General features: G+C 44.2%; 1 protein-coding gene across 2 annotated transcripts in view; it reads left to right on the top strand.

The window, feature by feature from the left end:
- The window catches only part of CENPU (centromere protein U), a 457,607-nt gene that overhangs the window by 7,974 nt on the left and 429,129 nt on the right, over positions 1-20,504 (top strand). The window contains exon 2 of one of the 2 annotated variants that reach the window (XM_078678017.1): positions 14,687-14,780. The exons of the other annotated variant lie outside the window; for it this stretch is intronic. Coding sequence (XP_078534143.1) covers positions 14,740-14,780 — 41 coding nt within the window. The 5' untranslated portion in view covers positions 14,687-14,739. The remainder of the gene's footprint in view (positions 1-14,686; positions 14,781-20,504) is intronic. 2 annotated transcript variants of the gene reach the window in all.

The following is a 20,504-nucleotide window of genomic DNA, read 5'->3' as shown; positions in this document are numbered from 1 at the left end:
ATCTTAGCAGTGGCATCGATTAGTGAGATTGGCCTATAACGGGCAGGGTCACTCCTTTTACCTTTTTTAGGTTTCGTCCTATTCCATTTCGAAAGGAATGAATAGGACGAGACTATTGGGGCTAAACTAAGAGCTAAACTAAGCTCTGAAAAATGCGGATTTCCAGAAGTGCATGTGGTCTCGTGAACACCCTTTCTATCCGCCTGCCTCGCGTCACCACATGAAAACCCCACACACTTCAAAGGCTCCGCTCCCCGCCCCCCCGCCTGCACTTCGCACTCTCCGACTTCCCCTCCCACCGCCGCTCTTCCCATTCACGCGCTCGTTACCATTTGCTCCCGAGCCGCATTTCTCCTCCCCCCCCTAATCACAGCAATGCCAAGAGCTTGTTTTAATTCACACTTTATAAAAACTTCTTTGGAGTGCTCGTCGGTTTCATTTTGCTACCATGTTATCATTTGATTAAGCAGCCACTGCTTGTTGTCATTGTCATAGTTGTTTTTGTGTTTTTTTTAAGTCCAGCAGGATGCCCTTCCTGTAAATTGCGGTTTTAGACTGACTTTGAGATGTTCTTATTATGGAACTTAACTCTTCTGTAAAACGGAGCTTTAGCTGTTGAACACTGATTTACAAATTAACACTGCCAATAACCTTGGCCTTTGTAGGACTGCTAGAAGCAACACCCTGTTTCCTCTCTTTACTGAAAAATACAAAAATCGCGGCATCAGATCAACATCTTGTCATCCTGCGCAAAAATAACGTAATCTCTCCGTAACTACTTTACTTTCAATAGTTTCTGGTCCATGATGATGTCGCGTCTATTTTACTTAAGGAAGCAGTGTTGGGTAGAGTATTTTCTTACACTTTCTTACAAAACAAACTGTGAAAGCGCAAAAAGAAAAAACTTTCGTACAACATTTTTATCTCTGGTACAAATTTGCCAGATTGTTGTGTAAATATCACCCATATGTGCAACTGCATCAAAGCCACATTTGCATCTCCTACCTATGATAACGATCTTTATTTACAAGGAGACAATATTCTCTTTATTGTGCGATGGCAGACTCGCATTCAAACACATTTAGTAACTATTGCAACGTTTCACACCACTCCAGACTTGGTGGCGGCTACACTTGATCCTGTTTTACAAGCAAGGTGTTAATGCATTTCTGGTGGCCCCCTACATGCTGCAGGTCCGTCTCACTTAGCTCATGCTTTGAAAACGTATGCTTTTGCCAGCTAGCTCGTTAGCAGCTTTCCTGTAGCTGCTTTTAAAATCCCCGTACTTTTTTTCTAGCTCCTCTTGCAGCTTCATTTTGCTCGCCCCATGTCTGCTCCTTCACTTACTCCCACCCTTACCCCCCCAACACCCCAACCATGTTTTTCCAGCCGTTGACAGGACTCACAATTGGTCTGCGGTCAGCAGTGCGAACACAGGACACACACTGCCAATACATTAACACTATTGCTGGCAGGGCTGGCTCTCTAAAGTATTTGCTCGCAGCTTGTGGAATGCCCGGCACCAAAGCGCTTACATCTGCGCACTCCTCTTTGGCGCTACAAAAACTGCCCTGGCGCTTTTTGCGAGTGTGCACATTAGATCAGCAGTTCCAAATCATCTCTGCACTTACTGTGCTCGTTTATATGATACAAAATACTGACAATACATTAACACTAATGCTGGCAGGGCTGGCTCTTTAAAGTATTTGCTCGCAGCTTGTGGAACGCCCGGCACCAAAGCGCTTACATACATCTGCACACACCTCTTTGGCACTACAAAAACGAACCTGCTGCTTTTTGCGAGCGCGTGCATTAGCCCAGCTGTTCCAAATCATCCCTGCACTTATTACTCTGCTCGTTTATATGATGCAAAACACTGTCCATACATTAACACTAATGCTAGCAGGGCTGGCTCTTTAAAGTATTTGCTTGCAGCATGTTTAATTTAAGTGTAAATCATTCCATATCAAGCCGTGCGCTTCCAGCCTGCAGGCGGCTGCACCTCTCTGCGACCAGACGTTTGAAGCCCATGTTTTGGGCCAAGCAGTACCCTGTCACATATAAACACGGCCACGTGTATTGGAAATAGATAAAACAACAGAATGCGTCTTGTGACCCTAGAACTGGATGTACAGACGATTCAAGGGCTTCCAAGGGGTTTATAATCCTGCAGTGCCGGTCTAAATCTAGCTGCTATGAAGTGCAGGTGCGTCATTCATGCTGAAGTAACCAGGGCCTTCCACACATTGGACACTGCGCTGCCTCACACACACTGCGCTGCCTCACACACACTGCGCTGCCTCACACACACTGCACTGCTTCACACACACTGCGCTGCCTCACATACACACTGCGCTGCCTCACATACACACTGCGCTGCCTCACATACACACTGCCCTCCCTCACATACACACTGCCCTCCCTCACATACACACTGCCCTCCCTCACACACACTGCGCTGCCTCACACACACTGCGCTGCCTCACGTACACACACACACTGCGCTGCCTCACACACACTGCACTGCCGCATAATTACACAGCTCTCAATGCAACATACACTCCAAATACCACTCAGTGCCACATAATTATATGCTACATAATTACACTGCACTCAATGCAACATTCACTCCAAATCCCACTCAGTGCCACATAAGTACACTCTACTGAATGCAACACACACTCCACACAATACCACTCAGTGCCACATAATATGCTACATAATTACACTGCACTCAATGCAGCATACACTCCAAATACCACTCAGTGCCACATAATTACTCTACTGAATACAACATACACTCCCCCATATTACCACTCAGTGCCACATAATTACACCCCATATAATTACTCTTCTCAATGCAACGTAAATACACTCCACATAATACCACTCAGTGCCGTATAATTACACACCTCATACTTACACTACTCAATGCAACATAAATACACTCTATCTATCACACTCACTCTATCGCCATCACTCTATCTATCTATCGCCCTCACTCTATCTATCTAACGCTTCGCCACAGCATCACTCAGCACCACCACAGCATCACACATGGGAAATACAACTCACTAGGCGCTACCACAGCATCAATGAATGCCACAGCATCACTCGTCGCCACCACAACATCACTCCGCGCCACCACAGCATCAATCTGTGCAACCATTCAACAACTGGTTCAAATATGTTCTCACAATGTTTCAAGCTTTATTACAAATGTCACAAAAAGATGTTAATATTCACTTCTGTTCTTGGATTTTCGTCACAATAAAATACAATTAACATAATCTTCACAATTCTTTTTTACAAAAGTTTAAGCTACTGCTATTATAAATTACAATAACTTTTATTTCAGTATTAATTATTAAAAACTGTAAAAGCCATTGTTATTTGAAATATCAATACATCTAAGTCACGTAAATACAACACATATTGCATTACAAATGCTATAGGTGTCACATTTGCAACAGTTAAAACTATTGGCATTGTAAATGACAAAGCTATTAAGTTTGCTATTTTCAAAACCAACACATAAATAAAAAATGTCATTTACAATACCAATAGCTCAAACATTCCTAATGCGAGACCTATTGCATTGCAAATGCTTGTTATATACTGTAACAACAATTGCCTCCTTCCAGGTTGATGGAATGGGGCAAATCACTACAGCTTTAAAAACATTAGTAAGTATGGGTCCCCATCATTTTTTTTTAATTACAAATATAGAGGAACCCCATCAGGGCCAGGGGCTTTCATACTAATTCCCTTCGCTAGAGCCTCCTCTTCCTCCGTCTCTGTGATTGATAAACTTAATTGTGAGGCCAAGCTTAAATCAAATACCGGTTCCCTGCTTCCTTTAACTATTGAGGCGTTTTTTTGGATTAAATATAGCTGAGAAGTGGGATTCCCAGGTGGCCCCCAAGATCAAGAAACCCAATGGTTTTGGTTCATCCTTAAATGGGGGCGATTACTTATGTCCCCGAAACTCTTAGAATCTTTCAGGGCACTCACTCTCTCCAGGTCCATCCAAGCCAAACTCCTCAATTCATCTTGTCTTTATTTGATAGTACACTTATAGATCTGCCTTACATTTTTAATTTGTGTTCTATCACGTGGGGTGGCGTGAAGGGCCATTTTAAGATTACTGTATGCTCTGGAACACTCCGCATTAAACCATTGCACCTCCTGGGAACCGATCTGGTCCGTTTTTGTGCCACATCTGCACAGATCAGTTCAAAGTTATATGTGTATATGTATATGCTAAATTATAGATAGGAAAACATTATTCTTTCTATACAAACCCAACTTAAACTATACTAACATCAGAAATGATAAAGTTATAGTTACAACTTAAATTTATAATTCGTACACCCCCCGTTATAACTTAAATTTAAAATATATGTACCACCTTCCATGTACTATTAGTCGTGCGCCTCTATACAGTTTTGTCACCACACTTGCCACACTTTATATAATATAACTCACTACTCTAACATGCACTGGTTGTACCTTTGCATTTTATATGACATATAGTACGTATATATATATATTTATATCTGCGTTTGCCAGTAGGTATAATTGGGACCATTTTTCCATAGGAAAAGCGATTTATGAGTTGCCTATATCTTTGGCATTGTTTGACAAATTTCACAAAACTTTAAAAAAAAAGTACCCCATTGATTCTACCTGTGCTTGAAAGGTTTAAGGATGAACTGTCATGCCGGCGCCGATATAAAGGGGGAGGGCGAAAAAGTGCATTTCCCATTTAAATTCCCGTAGAGATTTTAGACACGACTACTAAAGGGGTCTGCATTTGGAAAACGGAGGGTAGAGGGCAAAGGGCAGGGCAGGAGCAGCAAGCTGAGCATGGTCCGCAGGCGGGGTGGGCCCTGGAAGTACAACACACCATGGAGGGCAGCAGTAAGACTATAATGGCATACAGACAGCGGAGGAAAGGTGGTAGGGGATCGGGGGCAGGAAGCTTAACAGGGCAGGTGGGAAGGGCTGTGGCAGCAAAGAAGACCATGCATTGCAAGCGATAGACACAGCACAACAGCCATGGTAGGGAGGAGGCAGAAGCATGAACAAAGGACCACAGAAGAGAGGGGTAGGGGTTCGACACAGACGAAAGCGGGCCATACAGTGCAGGCAGTAGGAGCAGTTGCAGTACAACAAAGCCTGGAGGGCAGAAGGGAGTTGCAGCAAAATGAACCATGGATGACTGGAGGGACGGGATAGGGGCATGGTACTTGTACAGGCAGAGAAGAGGTGGCAGGGACAGGCAGCAGCCATCTGACCATGCTAGGCAGGTGGGAGGGGAAGTGGCAGCTCAGCAGAACATTCAAGTAGATAGGCGGGGCAGTAGCAGATCCATGGAACATGGTGAGCAAAAAGGAGAAAGGAGGGGCATGCACACAAACGTCGGAGGGGAAGGAGAGTAGGGGCAGCAAGCAAAGGCTACGTAGGAAGGCAATGATGGGGCATAGAATTGGGCAACAGAGGGCAGGAGCAATGGACATGAACATAAAGCTAACGGGAGAGCAGGGGCAGCACATCGTACCATGCAGGGCAGAATGGAAGGGGCTGGTGCATGGACAAGGACAATAAAGGGTAGGGAGGAGATGGATGGGGCAACAAGCTAACTGTTCAGGGCAGGCGGGAAGGGCAGTGGCGGATGGCAAGGAGTAGGGAGGCAGGAGCAGCAAGCTTGGGTAGAGTCGGCACAATGCCAGTCTAACTCCCCCAGTGCATTAAGTTTGGCATTTTACTAGACTATAAAAAAAAAACGAGACATTCACTGTAAACAGAGGTTAGAGGGACGTTCTAATTAGGAAATAAAAAAACAAACTAGAAATTCACTGAAAAAAACAAAGGTTACAGGAGCATTATAATTAGGAATTAAGAAAAAACGAAACATTCACTTAAAAAAATCAAAGGTTACAAGGGTGTTCTAGTTAGGCTCACATTTCACTCATACAAAACCAGTGAAATTCAGTTCAATAATAGTTACCTGAGCTAACTATAACGTATGACCCGCAATGCTCTGCTTATGACTTCACACATTACATCAACCATGATATGGTCCGGGACATCACTCATGACATCACTTTTGAAATCATCCAATGATAGTGTGTTCTAAAAGTTTGAGTGTTAAACATATATACTAAAGTACTACAAAAGTTAAATGAATAAACATGTGTACTACTAATGAGTGATACTATTTCTAACATATTATGTGAGTGGCTCTGTGAATGTGTGTATCTGTGTGTGAGCAACTACATAGGTGAGTGAGTGGGTGTGTTATTAAACTGTATGGGAGAGTGAGTGGGTTGCTTTATGGACGAGTTAGTGGGTGTGTGAGTAGTTGAATGTGCGTGTGAGTGGGTGTGTGTGGGTATATGAGAGGTATAAGGGTGTGAGTGGGTGTTTGAGGTTCAATGGATGATGTCATCAGTGATGTCATGAGTGATGTCCCTGACCATGTCATGAGTGATATAATATGTGAGGTCATAAGCAGTGCATTGCGGGGGTGTACGTTATAGTCAGCTGTGGGCAACTCAAAAGCCATGAGCATTGTGCAGTTGGCTGCCTGAAAGGGGGAGGGGGTCAGCAGCAGGGTTGGCCGTAGACCAGGGCCTGTGGGCAGCCTCCCCAACCCACATCCTGCACTGGCGAAAGGTTGGCTTTAAATATGGTAAAAAATACTTTATGTTAAAAGAAATCCTGGAAATTCACTGAAAAAAAGCAACAGTTGAAATATCGTTCTAGTTAAGCAAACATTTCAGTGAAATGTAACATTTAAAAGTGCAATAACCACTGGAATTCAACAGCTATAGTTAGCTCTGGCACCATCACCATGCACTGCTAATTACCCCATATATTGACTCATGACATTAATAACATCACTGCAACATTTGCAATGAATTTTTTTTAATCAAATCTTTTTATTAAACAATGGCTCAGGACATGTTTTTCACATGTAAAACAGAGAATAGGTATACTTCAATACTGCAATTCCTTACTTCTTATGTAAATATCATCTAAGGCAGCCGACATCACCCAGGACTGCCCGTGCAATGTCGGGAGCGCAAGCTACAGTGACCTTAACTATACAGACTTTATAAATTCTAAAGTTATAGTTATAACTTTAAGTTCTAATGTATGCATCCCTAGTTATAACACACATTTATAATTTACGCACCACCTTCAATTTAATTTGTTGCGCACCACTATACACAGTTTTGTTGCATCACTTGCCATGCTACATTTAACTATAAGTCGCCCCTTCTCCATGCACTAGTTAAACCCTTGCACATTATATAACTTATAAGATGTGGAATTGTAGCAGTCATAATAACACGTATTACATCTCAAATTACATAACTTCTTAGAACACAGTGAATGCTAAAGTGGCGAGTTATAGTTAATGTAGTGTGGTAAGAGATGCGACAAGACTGTGTTCGGAGGCATGTGATGTATAGTAAATTGAAGATGTTGTGTACATTCTAAATGTAAGTTATACCTGGTGATGCTTAAATGATAAATTTAAGTTATAACTATAACTTTAGAATTTCTAAACTTTGTATAGCTCTTAAGTTGGGTTTATATATGACGAATAAAGTATTCTTAACCCTTCTTTAACCCTTCTTTTTTCATCATATATATATACATATATTTACATTGCATGGTAAAGGCATACAACCCAATAAGCATGAATAGGGACATGAGGCAGATATGACCATTGAGCTTTTTACTGCAGGGTCTGTTGCCAGCAGCCTTCAACTTGTACTACTTTATGTAGGTTTCATAATAATCTAATTCCAGCGTTTCAATGTGTGTCTCCGAGTCTATACCAGTCCCAGCAGCGCAAATCTCTTATCTCGTTGTCCTTCCTGGCTTTGGGAGCGGCAAAAGCCTGATCAGGCAAGGGCACACTCTCCTTTCCAACTTGTTGCCTGTGATCTCTCTGTGTGTCCCCACCACTGAAAACCAGTAAGCCTCCAACCGTTGGCAGCTCCATGTTATATGGAGAAAATGGGCCAGGGATCCATTACATCTAGGACATGTATCTTGGAAAATCCTATGCAACTGCTGTGGTGTGAGGCAAGCTCGGCAGTAGGGGATGCTACCAGAGGAAATTTTGGTAATCTCTGCTCAAGTTTCCACATAGGATCCCTACAGTGGCTCTGGAATTGGACACTTCCTATTCCTTCATTGAAACCAGTTGTCTGATGGCCTCTATTAAGTATGTACTGAAAACACTGAGATTGCATGCTGCAAATTTAGTAGACCAAGCCTAGATAAAACCGTTTTCTATGCATGCAAAACAATGTAAACAATTCAATGAGATCAGGAAATCAAGAGATTGGGCTTGTCTATGTCTTCGAATATGAATCTGCTGACACACAAGAAGACAAATGCCATTGTTAACACACAATTTCTTACCGTAAAGCTCAACCAAACAAGCTTTTACAATGGAATAGGTCTCGCGTTACTGAATGTTTGAGCTATTGGCGTTTCATTATTTGCAACGCCAATAGGTCAAACTTTCAGTAATGCGAAACCTATTGCATTGCAAAAGCTTGTTTCATATTGATCTTACCGATGAGATCCCATGAAATTCTTCGGCAGGCCAGTGTCCTGTAGAAAAGGGGCAATATGTTACCCCCCAGATAGCGACATGGATGGATTTTGCTTTTGTGCGGGATCGGAGGTTGTGCTAGCAAGGAGTCAAGAGATGGCCAGAGGTGGCCAACCAAAAGAATCAATTGGTGATGTCTGCTGTGTGGAAACCAAGCACTGTAAGGTGGGAAAGATGCACTAATTAATGTGGTAAATTGAAAGTCCTTGTAGACAGGTATATAAACTAGGTTGTATTTATTAAAGCTTAGTTACAGGTTAAGTTCATTAGAAGAAGATAGGTAGATGGAAATTAGACCCCACCAGGAGCGACCTCCTTGTGGCTCAGGCTGCCTGCCATCAACTGACACTCTACACTCAAGCCAGGCACCCAAACATTCCATGAGGTCATCAGGCATTCTAACACTCATACTAGCTGAGCAACAGGGAAGACACAGCTAGCGCAAGAAAATACATAAGTCCATTATAACATCCCCCTTCTTTAGGGAAACAACAATACAGACCTTAAGGAAAGCAACATGAACATCAATTTACATAATGCATTCTGAAAGTTAAACTTTACATTGCAAAGGAAAGTATTTACATTGCATTCTCAAATATAACGACAATGAGATTAGCCCCATCCCCCTCCCTTGGGGAAAATCCACAACACAACCGCATAGAGCAGTGAAACAGAAGTGGGGCACGCACCACTCCATAAGCAACATGTAACAGGGCATGTACCACTCTGTAGACCAGCACTGGGACACTCACAGCCCCACAACCTACATGGGGTGCACACCAGATTGTGGAACCCTGTGGAGAAAAACTTGACCACTTATCGCCCCACAACCAGCAGGTAACAGGGTACACACTACCCTGTTGAACAAAATTAGGGCATTCATCGCCCCACCACCAACACACAACAGGGTACAGTCCACCATGTGGAACATAACTGGGGCACTTAGCTCCCACAACCTCACCGCAAAAGGGTACGCACCACCCTAGGAACAGAATTGGGGCACTTAGCTCCCACAACCTCACAGCAAGAGGGTACTCACCACCCTAGGAACCGAATTGGGGTACTTAGTTCCCACAACCTCACAGCAAAAGGGTACTCACCACCCTAGAAACAAACTAGGGCACTTAGCTCCCATCACCCTTTTTAAAAAAAAAACTGAAATGGGGCACATAGCTTCCATAACTTCACCCCCCCCCCCCCCCCCAAACAAAAAAACTAAACCGGGGCACTCAGCTACACCATCCACAACCTCTACACAACAGGGAACACACCACCCAGGTGAAGCCAAAACTATAGCACTCACCACCCCACAAGCTAAGCATAATAGGGACACAACACCTCCATAGTAACAAAACTCAACACCCTGCAGCCACCCCCACAAAACAATATCACAGCAATGAAATGGCAACAGTAAAAAAAAATGAAGTCTCTTACACCGGTGAGCGATCTCTCACCTGAGGTCCTCACCAAAATATCATCCTGGATAGCGTCCCGCAAGGCCTTCAAGACCTACTGGTTTATTGCATGCAGCTTCTATGGAAAGTTGAATCAATCGTAGCCTCACATCATTTACCTCATCGGAATGCCAAAATATCGAATTATGTTTTACAATCGCCAGCGCTGCCATTAACAAAGGAGAAAAACTTCAATTAGCTTCACTTAGCTCCCACAACCTCACCGCAAAAGGGTACGCACCACCCTAGGAACAGAATTGGGGCACTTAGCTCCCACAACCTCACAGCAAGAGGGTACTCACCACCCTAGGAACCGAATTGGGGTACTTAGTTCCCACAACCTCACAGCAAAAGGGTACTCACCACCCTAGAAACAAACTAGGGCACTTAGCTCCCATCACCCTTTTTAAAAAAAAAACTGAAATGGGGCACATAGCTTCCATAACTTCACCCCTCCCCCCCCCCCAAACAAAAAAACTAAACCGGGGCACTCAGCTACACCATCCACAACCTCTACACAACAGGGAACACACCACCCAGGTGAAGCCAAAACTATAGCACTCACCACCCCACAAGCTAAGCATAATAGGGACACAACACCTCCATAGTAACAAAACTCAACACCCTGCAGCCACCCCCACAAAACAATATCACAGCAATGAAATGGCAACAGGAAAAAAAAATGAAGTCTCTTACACCGGTGAGCGATCTCTCACCTGAGGTCCTCACCAAAATATCATCCTGGATAGCGTCCCGCAAGGCCTTCAAGACCTACTGGTTTATTGCATGCAGCTTCTATGGAAAGTTGAATCAATCGTAGCCTCACATCATTTACCTCATCGGAATGCCAAAATATCGAATTATGTTTTACAATCGCCAGCGTTGCCATTAACAAAGGAGAAAAGCTTCAATTAACTTTATTGTAAAGTCACAGCAACCATTGTTGGCAGAAAATCCTCTTAAGAAATGCAGGTAACATCATGCAGGGTCCATCTAAAAGATGGCGGCACGTAACTCACGTCGTGCCGGGTGGCTACCAGCACGTCAAGGCAGCAGAGCGTCCATAAGCAGCTAAAAGCATTCGAAGATGCCACAACGTAAAGGAGATGCAACGAAAGAGCCCTAGGAATCTATGACGGAGGTAAGAGCGTGTGTCATGATGCCTACATTGGGCTCGTGGAGCACATTTAAATTTAACTGAGTAGGGCGTGCTGGTGCTTTCAATGGGCTTGCGGCGCACATTCAAAACTTGCTGCCTGTGGCTCGTGCTTAGTCATCTAAGATGTGAATCCTGGCAGCACTCTGTGCTCAATCACGTCACACCATAGCTCGAAGCCTGCCCCCGATGGCTACAAGGCACGGTCTCACAACTCCGCCTTACTCCTCTCCTTACCGCACATCTTCGGGATGAAAATAAAATGCTCTTGACAGTCTCTCAGTTGCGCTTTTGATCCTGTGTAGGCAAACCCCCTTCATGTGCCGCCCCTTCGCACTTCCGTTTTCCACTCTTCACAGCAGTTCATCATTCACAAGGACACGGCCAGCATAGCGTGAACAAGTAGATCTTCAATTAGCAATGGCCAGATAGGATCAAATTTCAAAAACATTCAAATTAAACAGTCTGGAAGCAGGCAGGTTCCAAGCCACTCGAGCCACATAATGTCCAATACCTAACACATACTGCGCAGGTTAAATGGTGCCAGTCATTGTCAAAATGGCACTTTTCTCCTGTTGCCAGTATTATTGACAATCGTGCTGCCATTTTTCTCTGCCAACACCCAAGAACCAGATGCTACTGCCAAACCAAATTAGCATCTTGTCCCACAATTGTAGAAAGAACAGCTGGACAAGAGCAACTCCTCAAAGGCAGTAGGATTGCAGCAATCTTCACAGCAGCTGCACTAAAATCAGTGATAGAAGGGCAAACACACTGGGCTGCAGGCTGTCCAGATGATAAGGGACACTGGTGGGGCTGACCAGGGCGTTTCTATTACGTTTCCTTTTCCCTTTTTTTCCCAATCTCCTTAGTAGAGTCCTTAGTTGCAGTAATTCCTTAGTTCCTTCTAACCCAGTCTCTTTCCTCCACGCGTAGGTTCTTTAAATCGTCGCCAAATGTGGTAAATTGAAAGTCCTTGAAGCCAGGTATATCAAATAGGTTGGATTTATTAAAGCTTAGTTACAGGTTCAGTTCATTAGAAGAAGATAGGTAGATGGAAATTAGACCCCACCAGGAGCGACCTCAATGTCGCTCAGCCTGCCTGCCATCAACTGACACTCTACACTGAAGCCAGTCGCCCAAACATTCCATGAGGTCATCAGGCATTCTAACACTCATACTTGCTGAGCAACAGGGAAGATTCAGCTAGAGCAATTAAATGCATAAGTCAATTATAACAATTACCCAACCAGAGAAAAGGGATTTTAAAAAGCAGCTCAACTAACCAACCAGAAGCGGTGGGCCCATATACCTAATACAGCATGTCTCGCAGAGCAGCGCATGTGCTGGCCAGGCTCGACCTAAAAATAGGCTCTTTACACCCTAGTTCCCACGCTGGCTCGTTCGATCCATCGCAGAATGCTCAACAATATCATGCCCTGCTAATAAATCAGAGAGAATGAAGACTTTTTGAATTGGCGTAGGGTGGCTGCCTGCTATTGATTTCCCCCAAGAATAGAAGAAATCTTGCGTTTTCAGACAAATATCCATGTGGCGAAAGAGGGGATATAGAGCATTTTATGTTGTGATGCAAGTTTTACAACAAGTTCAGGTCAAAATCAGACGCTAACATCCTACATAAAGAGCAGTTTGAAAACCTAGCGGAGCAAATATTTTACTATTTAAGTGACCTTGCAGGCCGTACAGCAAAAGCAACTGCCTTTTATTTGAGGAAAATCTGGAACAACCGTGCAAAAACTCCAGGATGCTCAGTAAGCGCTGTAGGATTTAGGTGTTTGTGTATCTGTTTTGAGTAGAACTTTTATAAAATCTCAGGGCTTTTAACATGAATGTCTCTTTTAATGTATTTTTTTAATGTAACTTATGTGACAATTTTTGATTTTAGTGCAATTGTTTTTTAAATCTTTTATTTCTATCTATTTTAAATGTATGTGTGAAAGGTAGCCATGTTTTTACACTGTGAGCCGAAAGCACCTTAATATATTCTAAATGCTAAATTCACTAATGCTAGGGTCAAACAAAGGCAACATTTGAACATTACCAGATTTCACAATGACAAGAATTCCCAACCTGGAACATTTCTCCAAATCTTAGGATACCAGATTTGCTTTCAATACAGACAACAGTAATGTTTAAGGAACTACCAATTTCTTGTAAATGTATTTTTTAACTAGTCAGACTTAAGGAAGTAAGTCGATTGGTACCAAGCAGATAAATAATGTAGGTCCTTGTGGAAAAACCCTCACACCATGATTGAGTAATGTGGAATTTGCGGTGACCTGGAATTTCCGTTAACAGTTGGAATCTCTGCACAGTATTCTTGCTATTACAAGTTAAACCTCTCGGAATGGAGAATAACTGTGCTAATCTCGAATTTACTGGGTGGAATCAATACAGAATTCCTAATGGAGGGGAGTTTAACACACACATTCACAACCTGCTCTCGGCAAGTGGTAAATGCTTGCAAGAACTTCTGGGCAGGTGGGAGAAGGTTGGCTGGGTGTTGCCTAGTTGGGGAGAGGGGTGTATTACATGTTTCCCTGCACCAAGAAGAAAATCAAAAGGAGTCCGGAAACAAGACATTACTGCAATGCAAACAGTTCCCAATGTAATTTTACCAGCTAGCTTTTTTGGTTGGTAAAATCGGTCAGTTCACCTTCCCGGAAATATGGACGCAGGAACACTGGGCCACTGATAAGTGTAAAGAGTGGAATTCCACACGAGTTGTAATAAGTGGTTCCAAAAGTAAAAACAGCAGGGGGTGCTTTACTTGGGTTCTACATGGAATAACCTGCAGCAGGAAATGTGATTGGTTGAATTGCACAAATCACGTCATAAAGGTCTTGACACAATCCTCTTCAATAATGAACCGGTTAGCCACTGAACCTATTTCTCCTTGCAGCTCTCTGATGCCTAGCTGGTTAGTAGCACTAAAAACTTATGAAAGAGGAGTTGATGATTTGTGAATGGGGCACGAGAGGGCCACAAGTAACTAGCATTTGAAAGTGGAAGAAGATGGTCATGTGCTTTCTTTAAGGAATTTACATCACTAGCCTGTTGATGTATTGTTGGGTATTCAAAGAATTGCCAAGGTAGTTTGGAACAGAGAATGTTTTTTTCCTTCTGTATTTGCACGAAAGGACCAGAAATATTAAAGGTCACACAGGTCAAGGGGGACATACATAGTCTGGGTAACATCTTCCGAGGTCCTTATTTAAAACAGACAGCATTGCACACACAATGCATATAGATAAAGTGGGTAAGATCTTATTACAATGAAGTGTACTGTTTCTGCCAACTGTTTGAGTACATCTTGACAAAAATCCAATTTGTCAGTTTGAGGACTATTTCAAAGGTGTGTCATCAGTTGGCACATTGCATTAATGTAGCCCTTTGTCGTCCTCTTCACAGGTATGAGCATACTTCCTTAATTTTTCAAAAACGTGTTGGAGAATAAACTAGACATGGCAAATAAAAAGGGATCATTTGCAAAGAAAAACACACAGTAAGTATAAGTGTTTAATAATAACGTATTTTTTCATAAAGAAAAATTGAAAAGGACAGATTGAAAATCTTTCTTAAGCACCGTTATGATTTAAAGTGGTTTAGTGGCTGCATGTTTTCTGGCCTCTTAAAAGTGGGCAAACATAAGGGGCTGAGGACAGAAAAAACTATATTGATAGGCCTACTCAAACACTAGCACAGGATGAGCAATATAACGATCAGAGTGGAACTGTAGTGCACACGCCGAACAGATGATTGTTGTAAAAGATAGTGCATTAGGATGCAAAAGGGACAGTTTTCAATTAGTGACATGTGAAATAGCCTATCCGCTATCAAAGCTCTCAGACGATGTACTAGGGCGCTTTTACTTTTTATTGGTTTTGAAGGTTATAGAAAATTGATTTTCAACCAGTATAACCTTAATATACCTCTCATTCTGATCTTTTTTACCTTACCTTTCTGAAAACCACTTGTATAAAACAAGTTACTTTAGATTCCCATTAGCTCGTACTTAAGTTGAGAAAATAAAATGTTGTGATTTCTGGTTACTAAACCATAGCTACATTAGTTTTAGTAAGGTAGTCGAAAGCACTGTCCATGTTCTTTTAAACCAATCTCTTTGTTAATTTTCTGTATGCAAACCTATCCATTGCCAATATTGTCCTGAACCTATGTAGCATTTTTTCTGTAATTAAGTCATAATGCCCATTTTCTTTTTTACTTTACCCCAACGCAATTGTCCTTGGATCTGCTGCTCTGTGGCATACCATGATTTTATGAAGTTTGTAACACAGACAGCAAGTATATGTAGGATTCTCTTCACCCACACAAACCCTGAAGTTCCAGGAAACATTTGTATATTGATAATATCAGTTAAACATTACAATATATTGTGGTTCTCTTTGGTGTACATATTTGTAGACCGGTTCTGTGTCAATCCATTATATTTTCCATCTACTCCAAATTGGGTATGTTTCCTAACCCTTCAACCCACTCTACCTGGTAGCAACATTTCATCTTCCCCTGTCTCTTCAGAATAATCTTGTTGAGTGTCAAAATTAGTTGCTTAAATTATTTACAGAAGATCACATATTTTGTAAAGAGATTTAAGTCCATTATTGCTTTCAAGTTATTTATTGGGTACCCAATATCTGATTAAAACATATCTTAGCAAATCCAATTCCAGTAAAAGAAAGTGGTTTTAGCAATGATCAATTAGTTCTATCTCCATTTCCCCCCAGAACGTATCTGCTCCAACTTAACAGTCCCAGTTTCACCAGTTGCTTAAATCCCCAACGCTGTTGCCCCAGGAGTATAGCCATGAGCAATGAAGGAAAGGTACTCAGACACTTGTTGGAAACAATCCGAGTCTAGCTTACCAAGACATTTTTATTGACCATTCTCTCATATAGATCACCTGATCTCCAGTCCTGTGTTGCCTAATAAAAACCCATAGTAGCATACCACCAACACTGTATACCATACTCTCATATAGGTCAGTTGATCCCCAAGTTCTGTGTTGCAAATGAAATCCATACCAACCAACACTGTATGTACTCATTCTACTTCTGTATTCCTTCTTGCCCAGTGGCTCAAGACTAGAGATGAGACACCTGATAATATTGTAAATATGGCGCCTCGATTGGCATTTCTTTTTATCTTGAAAGATAATTATGCTTTGCTGGAGGTAGCTGCTATGTTCCGTCCCAAAATAACCATTATTTTCCTATGTTGGGATAATATTGCCTTCTTTGGATTTTGACAGTTCAAAGCATAAAAAATATATAATAGGCTTAGTAAGATGTTCATCTTCAGCACTAACATTTTACCAGTCAGGAGATAGATGACTCAATTTGAAAAATATTTCTGCCCCCATCTTTAGTACTTGGCATTCAGCAATGTAGCTAGTTAGATGGACTTTGTAGGTACCCAATTGATTTTATAACCTAGTTAAAAGGAGAAGCACCCTTCAATCTTTGCACTATTTACGAGTGTAAAGAAAGGTTGAGGGCTTCTGCTTAATCCTGGTTTCTGTTCAATCCAGATGCCTTTCACAACGCTGCTGCACTCTCAATAATTCTGGTAAAAATCTTTCTAGGGGAGGAGCTTCGCGGACATCCAAGATGGTCGTGTGAGCAGAGGGCTCCCGAGACCCGCGCCGCCCTTCGCACATATCCTTACTACATCCTGATCTTGAAGATGGGCTTTTGAAGACGAACTCTTGCTGATCCCGACATTCTTTGACGGATTGAAATCGGACGTTGAGATCCACTTTTACGCCGTCTTAAACTTCGCGGCCTGCCCCGTGGCCAGACCGGGGGCTCGGCCACTTTGCCAGCCGGGGAGTAGTTGAATAACATCGGCCGGAGGGGTCTCCCCTCCAGCGGTCTCCTGCCTGACTTTCAGTTTCGTTTTCCTATGCCCGGCAATGATCGGCTGAAACGCCGCTTGGATCTACCCTTGGCCCTGCCTGATGCTCTCACACCGTGGTGTGTCTTCCTGGCGTTTTGCCATCTGCTCTGCACCAGTGGCATTTACTTCGATTTTGGCCGATTTCACTGTTTTTGCCCATATCCCGGCCGGCCATTTTCACCAGGTCACACGGACCCCTAAGGGGTCCTTTCTCCAATATGGCCGCCAGACCAGAGTCGGAGAGACGCAAGATCAAAACGCCTCAACGAGGGGGACAGACCCAGACGAACATCATGGATCATTACTCCCAATTGAAGGGTTCCCCAGTAGTGTTGACCGTACGCCTGATGGCCCTAAGGCTGCCTCCGGTACAACACCAGTGTCGCTGCAGGACGTGATGAGTGCTATCACCAACATGGAGGCCTCCATGGGGCAACAGTATGAGGCTCTTGCCTCCAAGATCGACACGGTGGCCGTGGATGTCGCGCTGATTAGAGCGGACCTGGCAAAGACTAATGAGAGGGTCAAGGCGTTAGATCTGAAGACCTCCAGCCTGACCGCTGATGTAACGGAGATTCAGACTGAGATCGGGAATCTGCGTTCTTCCCGGGATGTGCTTGCCCGTCGTCTTGAGGACTATGAAAACAGGGCCCGTCGCAACAAAATGCGCATTATTGGGGTCCCTGAAAATCCCGAGGCTCCTGCAACCGACCTCATGGTGGAAGATCTGATCACCAATTATTTTGCTCCCGCCGGACTCACTAAGTTCTTTGCGGTCGAGCGCGCACATCGAATTCCTGGCGGAAAGGTCCAGCCGGGTGCCCCCCCGAGACCTATCGTTGCTAAACTATTCCACTTCAGGGATAGAGATGCCATCCTCCAATCCTCTCGGGATAAGGGCCCTGTGAAGTTTGAGAATGCCACCGTGAACTTTTATCCGGACTTTACCCCGTTCGTTCAGAGGCAGAGAATGGGATTCCAGGGAGTCAAGCGGCGGCTACGGGACTTGGGCCTCAAGTACGCCATGCTGTTCCCGACCAGACTTCGTATTGAGTATGGGGAGCGAACGTTTTTCTTCGATCACCCGGACAGTGTCAGTGACTGGCTTGATTCTCTGCCAAAAAAGGATGATCGTGCTGAGCACCCCGGCGGAGCCGATGGTGGCTTGCCGGAGCAGGAGTGAAGGGTGGATCCCGACGTCTGAACTTTTCCACTTCTCCAGCCGAGTTTGGACAATGATTCTTTAGTTCTTCCTTCATATTGGCCTGAGGGTGGCGGGGGTGAAGGGGTCTCTTCCTCCTCTGGGGTTCTTTGTGTAGATTAGTTTCTTGATGGGGCGACAGGCACACTGCAAGTTGGGGTGGATTTTGAGTCTAACGCAGGGGTGCAGGGTGGGGGGTTTTGTACCGGGTTTCAGTTGGGGGGGTGTGTGTGTGGTTGTTTTAGTTCACAAGGCATTCAACTGTTTTCTTCACTTGTCTCGGTCATCAGGTTCTGTGTCTGGGGCGCTCTGCTTCTTCTTGGGGGTGGGGGGGGTGAGTTGAGACTACTATCATGGAATGTTAATGGGTTGGGAGACAGGATAAAGCGAGGGGTAGTGTTGCAGTTCCTTAGGCGCCATTCACCCGATGTAGTTCTTCTACAGGAGACGCATCTTATAGGGAATACGTGTCGAGCCATGAATAGACGTGGATACCGCCTAGTTGCTCACTCCGGTTTCACCTCTGGTTCCAGGGGGGTTGGCATTCTTATCCGGTCTTCTCTCCCCCTCGAAATTGATGAAGTTATACTTGATGATAGAGGGCGCTCACGGGTAGATGGGAAGGGAAGACACTGTCCATGCTTTCGATATATATCCCCCGGGCCTTCAGACCTCCACGTATGTCGACTTGGGTAGGGTCCTACTGGGGTTGCCTGAGGGCCTTCTCATCCTCGGTGGAGATTTTAACTCCGTTGTCTCTGGTACATCCGATTGTTTCCCCCCCAGGGATTTGGCTAGATCCCATATGTGGTTGAGTGACTTCCTTGATACCTTTGGGCTCGTCGATAGCTGGCGGTTGTTGCACTCTACACAGCTTCAGTACACCTTCCAGTCTGGGGCACATGGTAGTCTTTCTAGGTTAGACTATTTTCTAATGCCATCGGCTCAATCCTCCTCCATCAATGAGGTTCGCCATTTTCCCAGGGGTATTTCTGATCACTCCCCCTTGTGGCTTCGGCTCGCGATGGGTGCGGGCAGGGTGGCTCCTATTAACTCCTGGTATTTTCGTGACCCAAAAACCCGTTCTGAACTTGTTAAAGCCGCGGATCACTACTTTAATGACAATGTGGGGTCCGTTTCTTCTTCTGTATCTCTGTGGGAAGCTTTTAAGACTGTCATTCGTGGGCATTCTCTTTCACTGATTGCCGCTGCCAAGAAGGCTAAAAATGAGGTGCTTGTGCGCTTGGAAACTGAGATAACTGCACTAGAGAGTGACCTTGACACAGGAGTAACACGTTTAAAAATGCATTCCCTCAGTCTGAAGCAGGCCGATTATAGGTCCGTCGTCACTGACGCGGCTAAGGTGATGAGCAGGGAGCAACAGGGCAGGGTGTATGATGTGGGTGACAAGGTCGGTAAATTGATTGCTTGGCTTGACAAAAAAGAAAGAGCGAATCGTGTTGTCCCCGTGATTGAGAGGCTGGATGGTGAGTGTGTCACTGACCCTGTTGGGATTGTTGAGTGTTTTGTTGATCACTTTCAAACGGTGTATGCCTCTGTCTGCGACAGGGACGAGGAAGACTCCTGGTTGCTGCTTCGTGACATTGCGTTGCCATGCCTTTCCGACGATGACGGAGACCTCATGGATGCGCCCCTCACTGTGGATGAAGTAGCGGAGGCTATACGTTCCCTCCGCTCGGGCAAAGCAGGGGGCCCCACTGGACTACCCTTTGAACTTTACAAACTGCGGCCCGACAAAATGGCGCCCCACTTGAAGGATATGTTCCTTGAGGCTCTGGACTCGGGTTTCCTTCCCGCGGATCAGCGGCTTGCCACAATTGTGGTAATTCACAAGGAGGGTAAGCCACGGGATCGTTGTGCCTCGTATAGGCCTATTTCTTTGCTTAATGCCGAACCCAAAATTTTAGCTAAATTGTTAGCTAATCGTTTGATTAAGGTGATCGGGGACCTGATCAGTCCGGTTTCATTCCTCATCGGAACACCGCCCTTAATCTTCGGAGACTCCATGGAGTTCTCGCGAGGGCTGGGACTCTCACTGAGTCGGCCATTTTGGCTTCCCTTGATGCTACCATGGCTTTCGACACTATCGAA

This window comes from Lissotriton helveticus, chromosome 2_2 (assembly GCF_964261635.1).
Source record: "Lissotriton helveticus chromosome 2_2, aLisHel1.1, whole genome shotgun sequence".
NCBI classification, from domain to species: domain Eukaryota; kingdom Metazoa; phylum Chordata; class Amphibia; order Caudata; family Salamandridae; genus Lissotriton; species Lissotriton helveticus.
The sequence above is the reverse complement of the archived record's forward strand: the minus strand, read 5'-3'. Positions and strand labels throughout refer to the sequence as shown.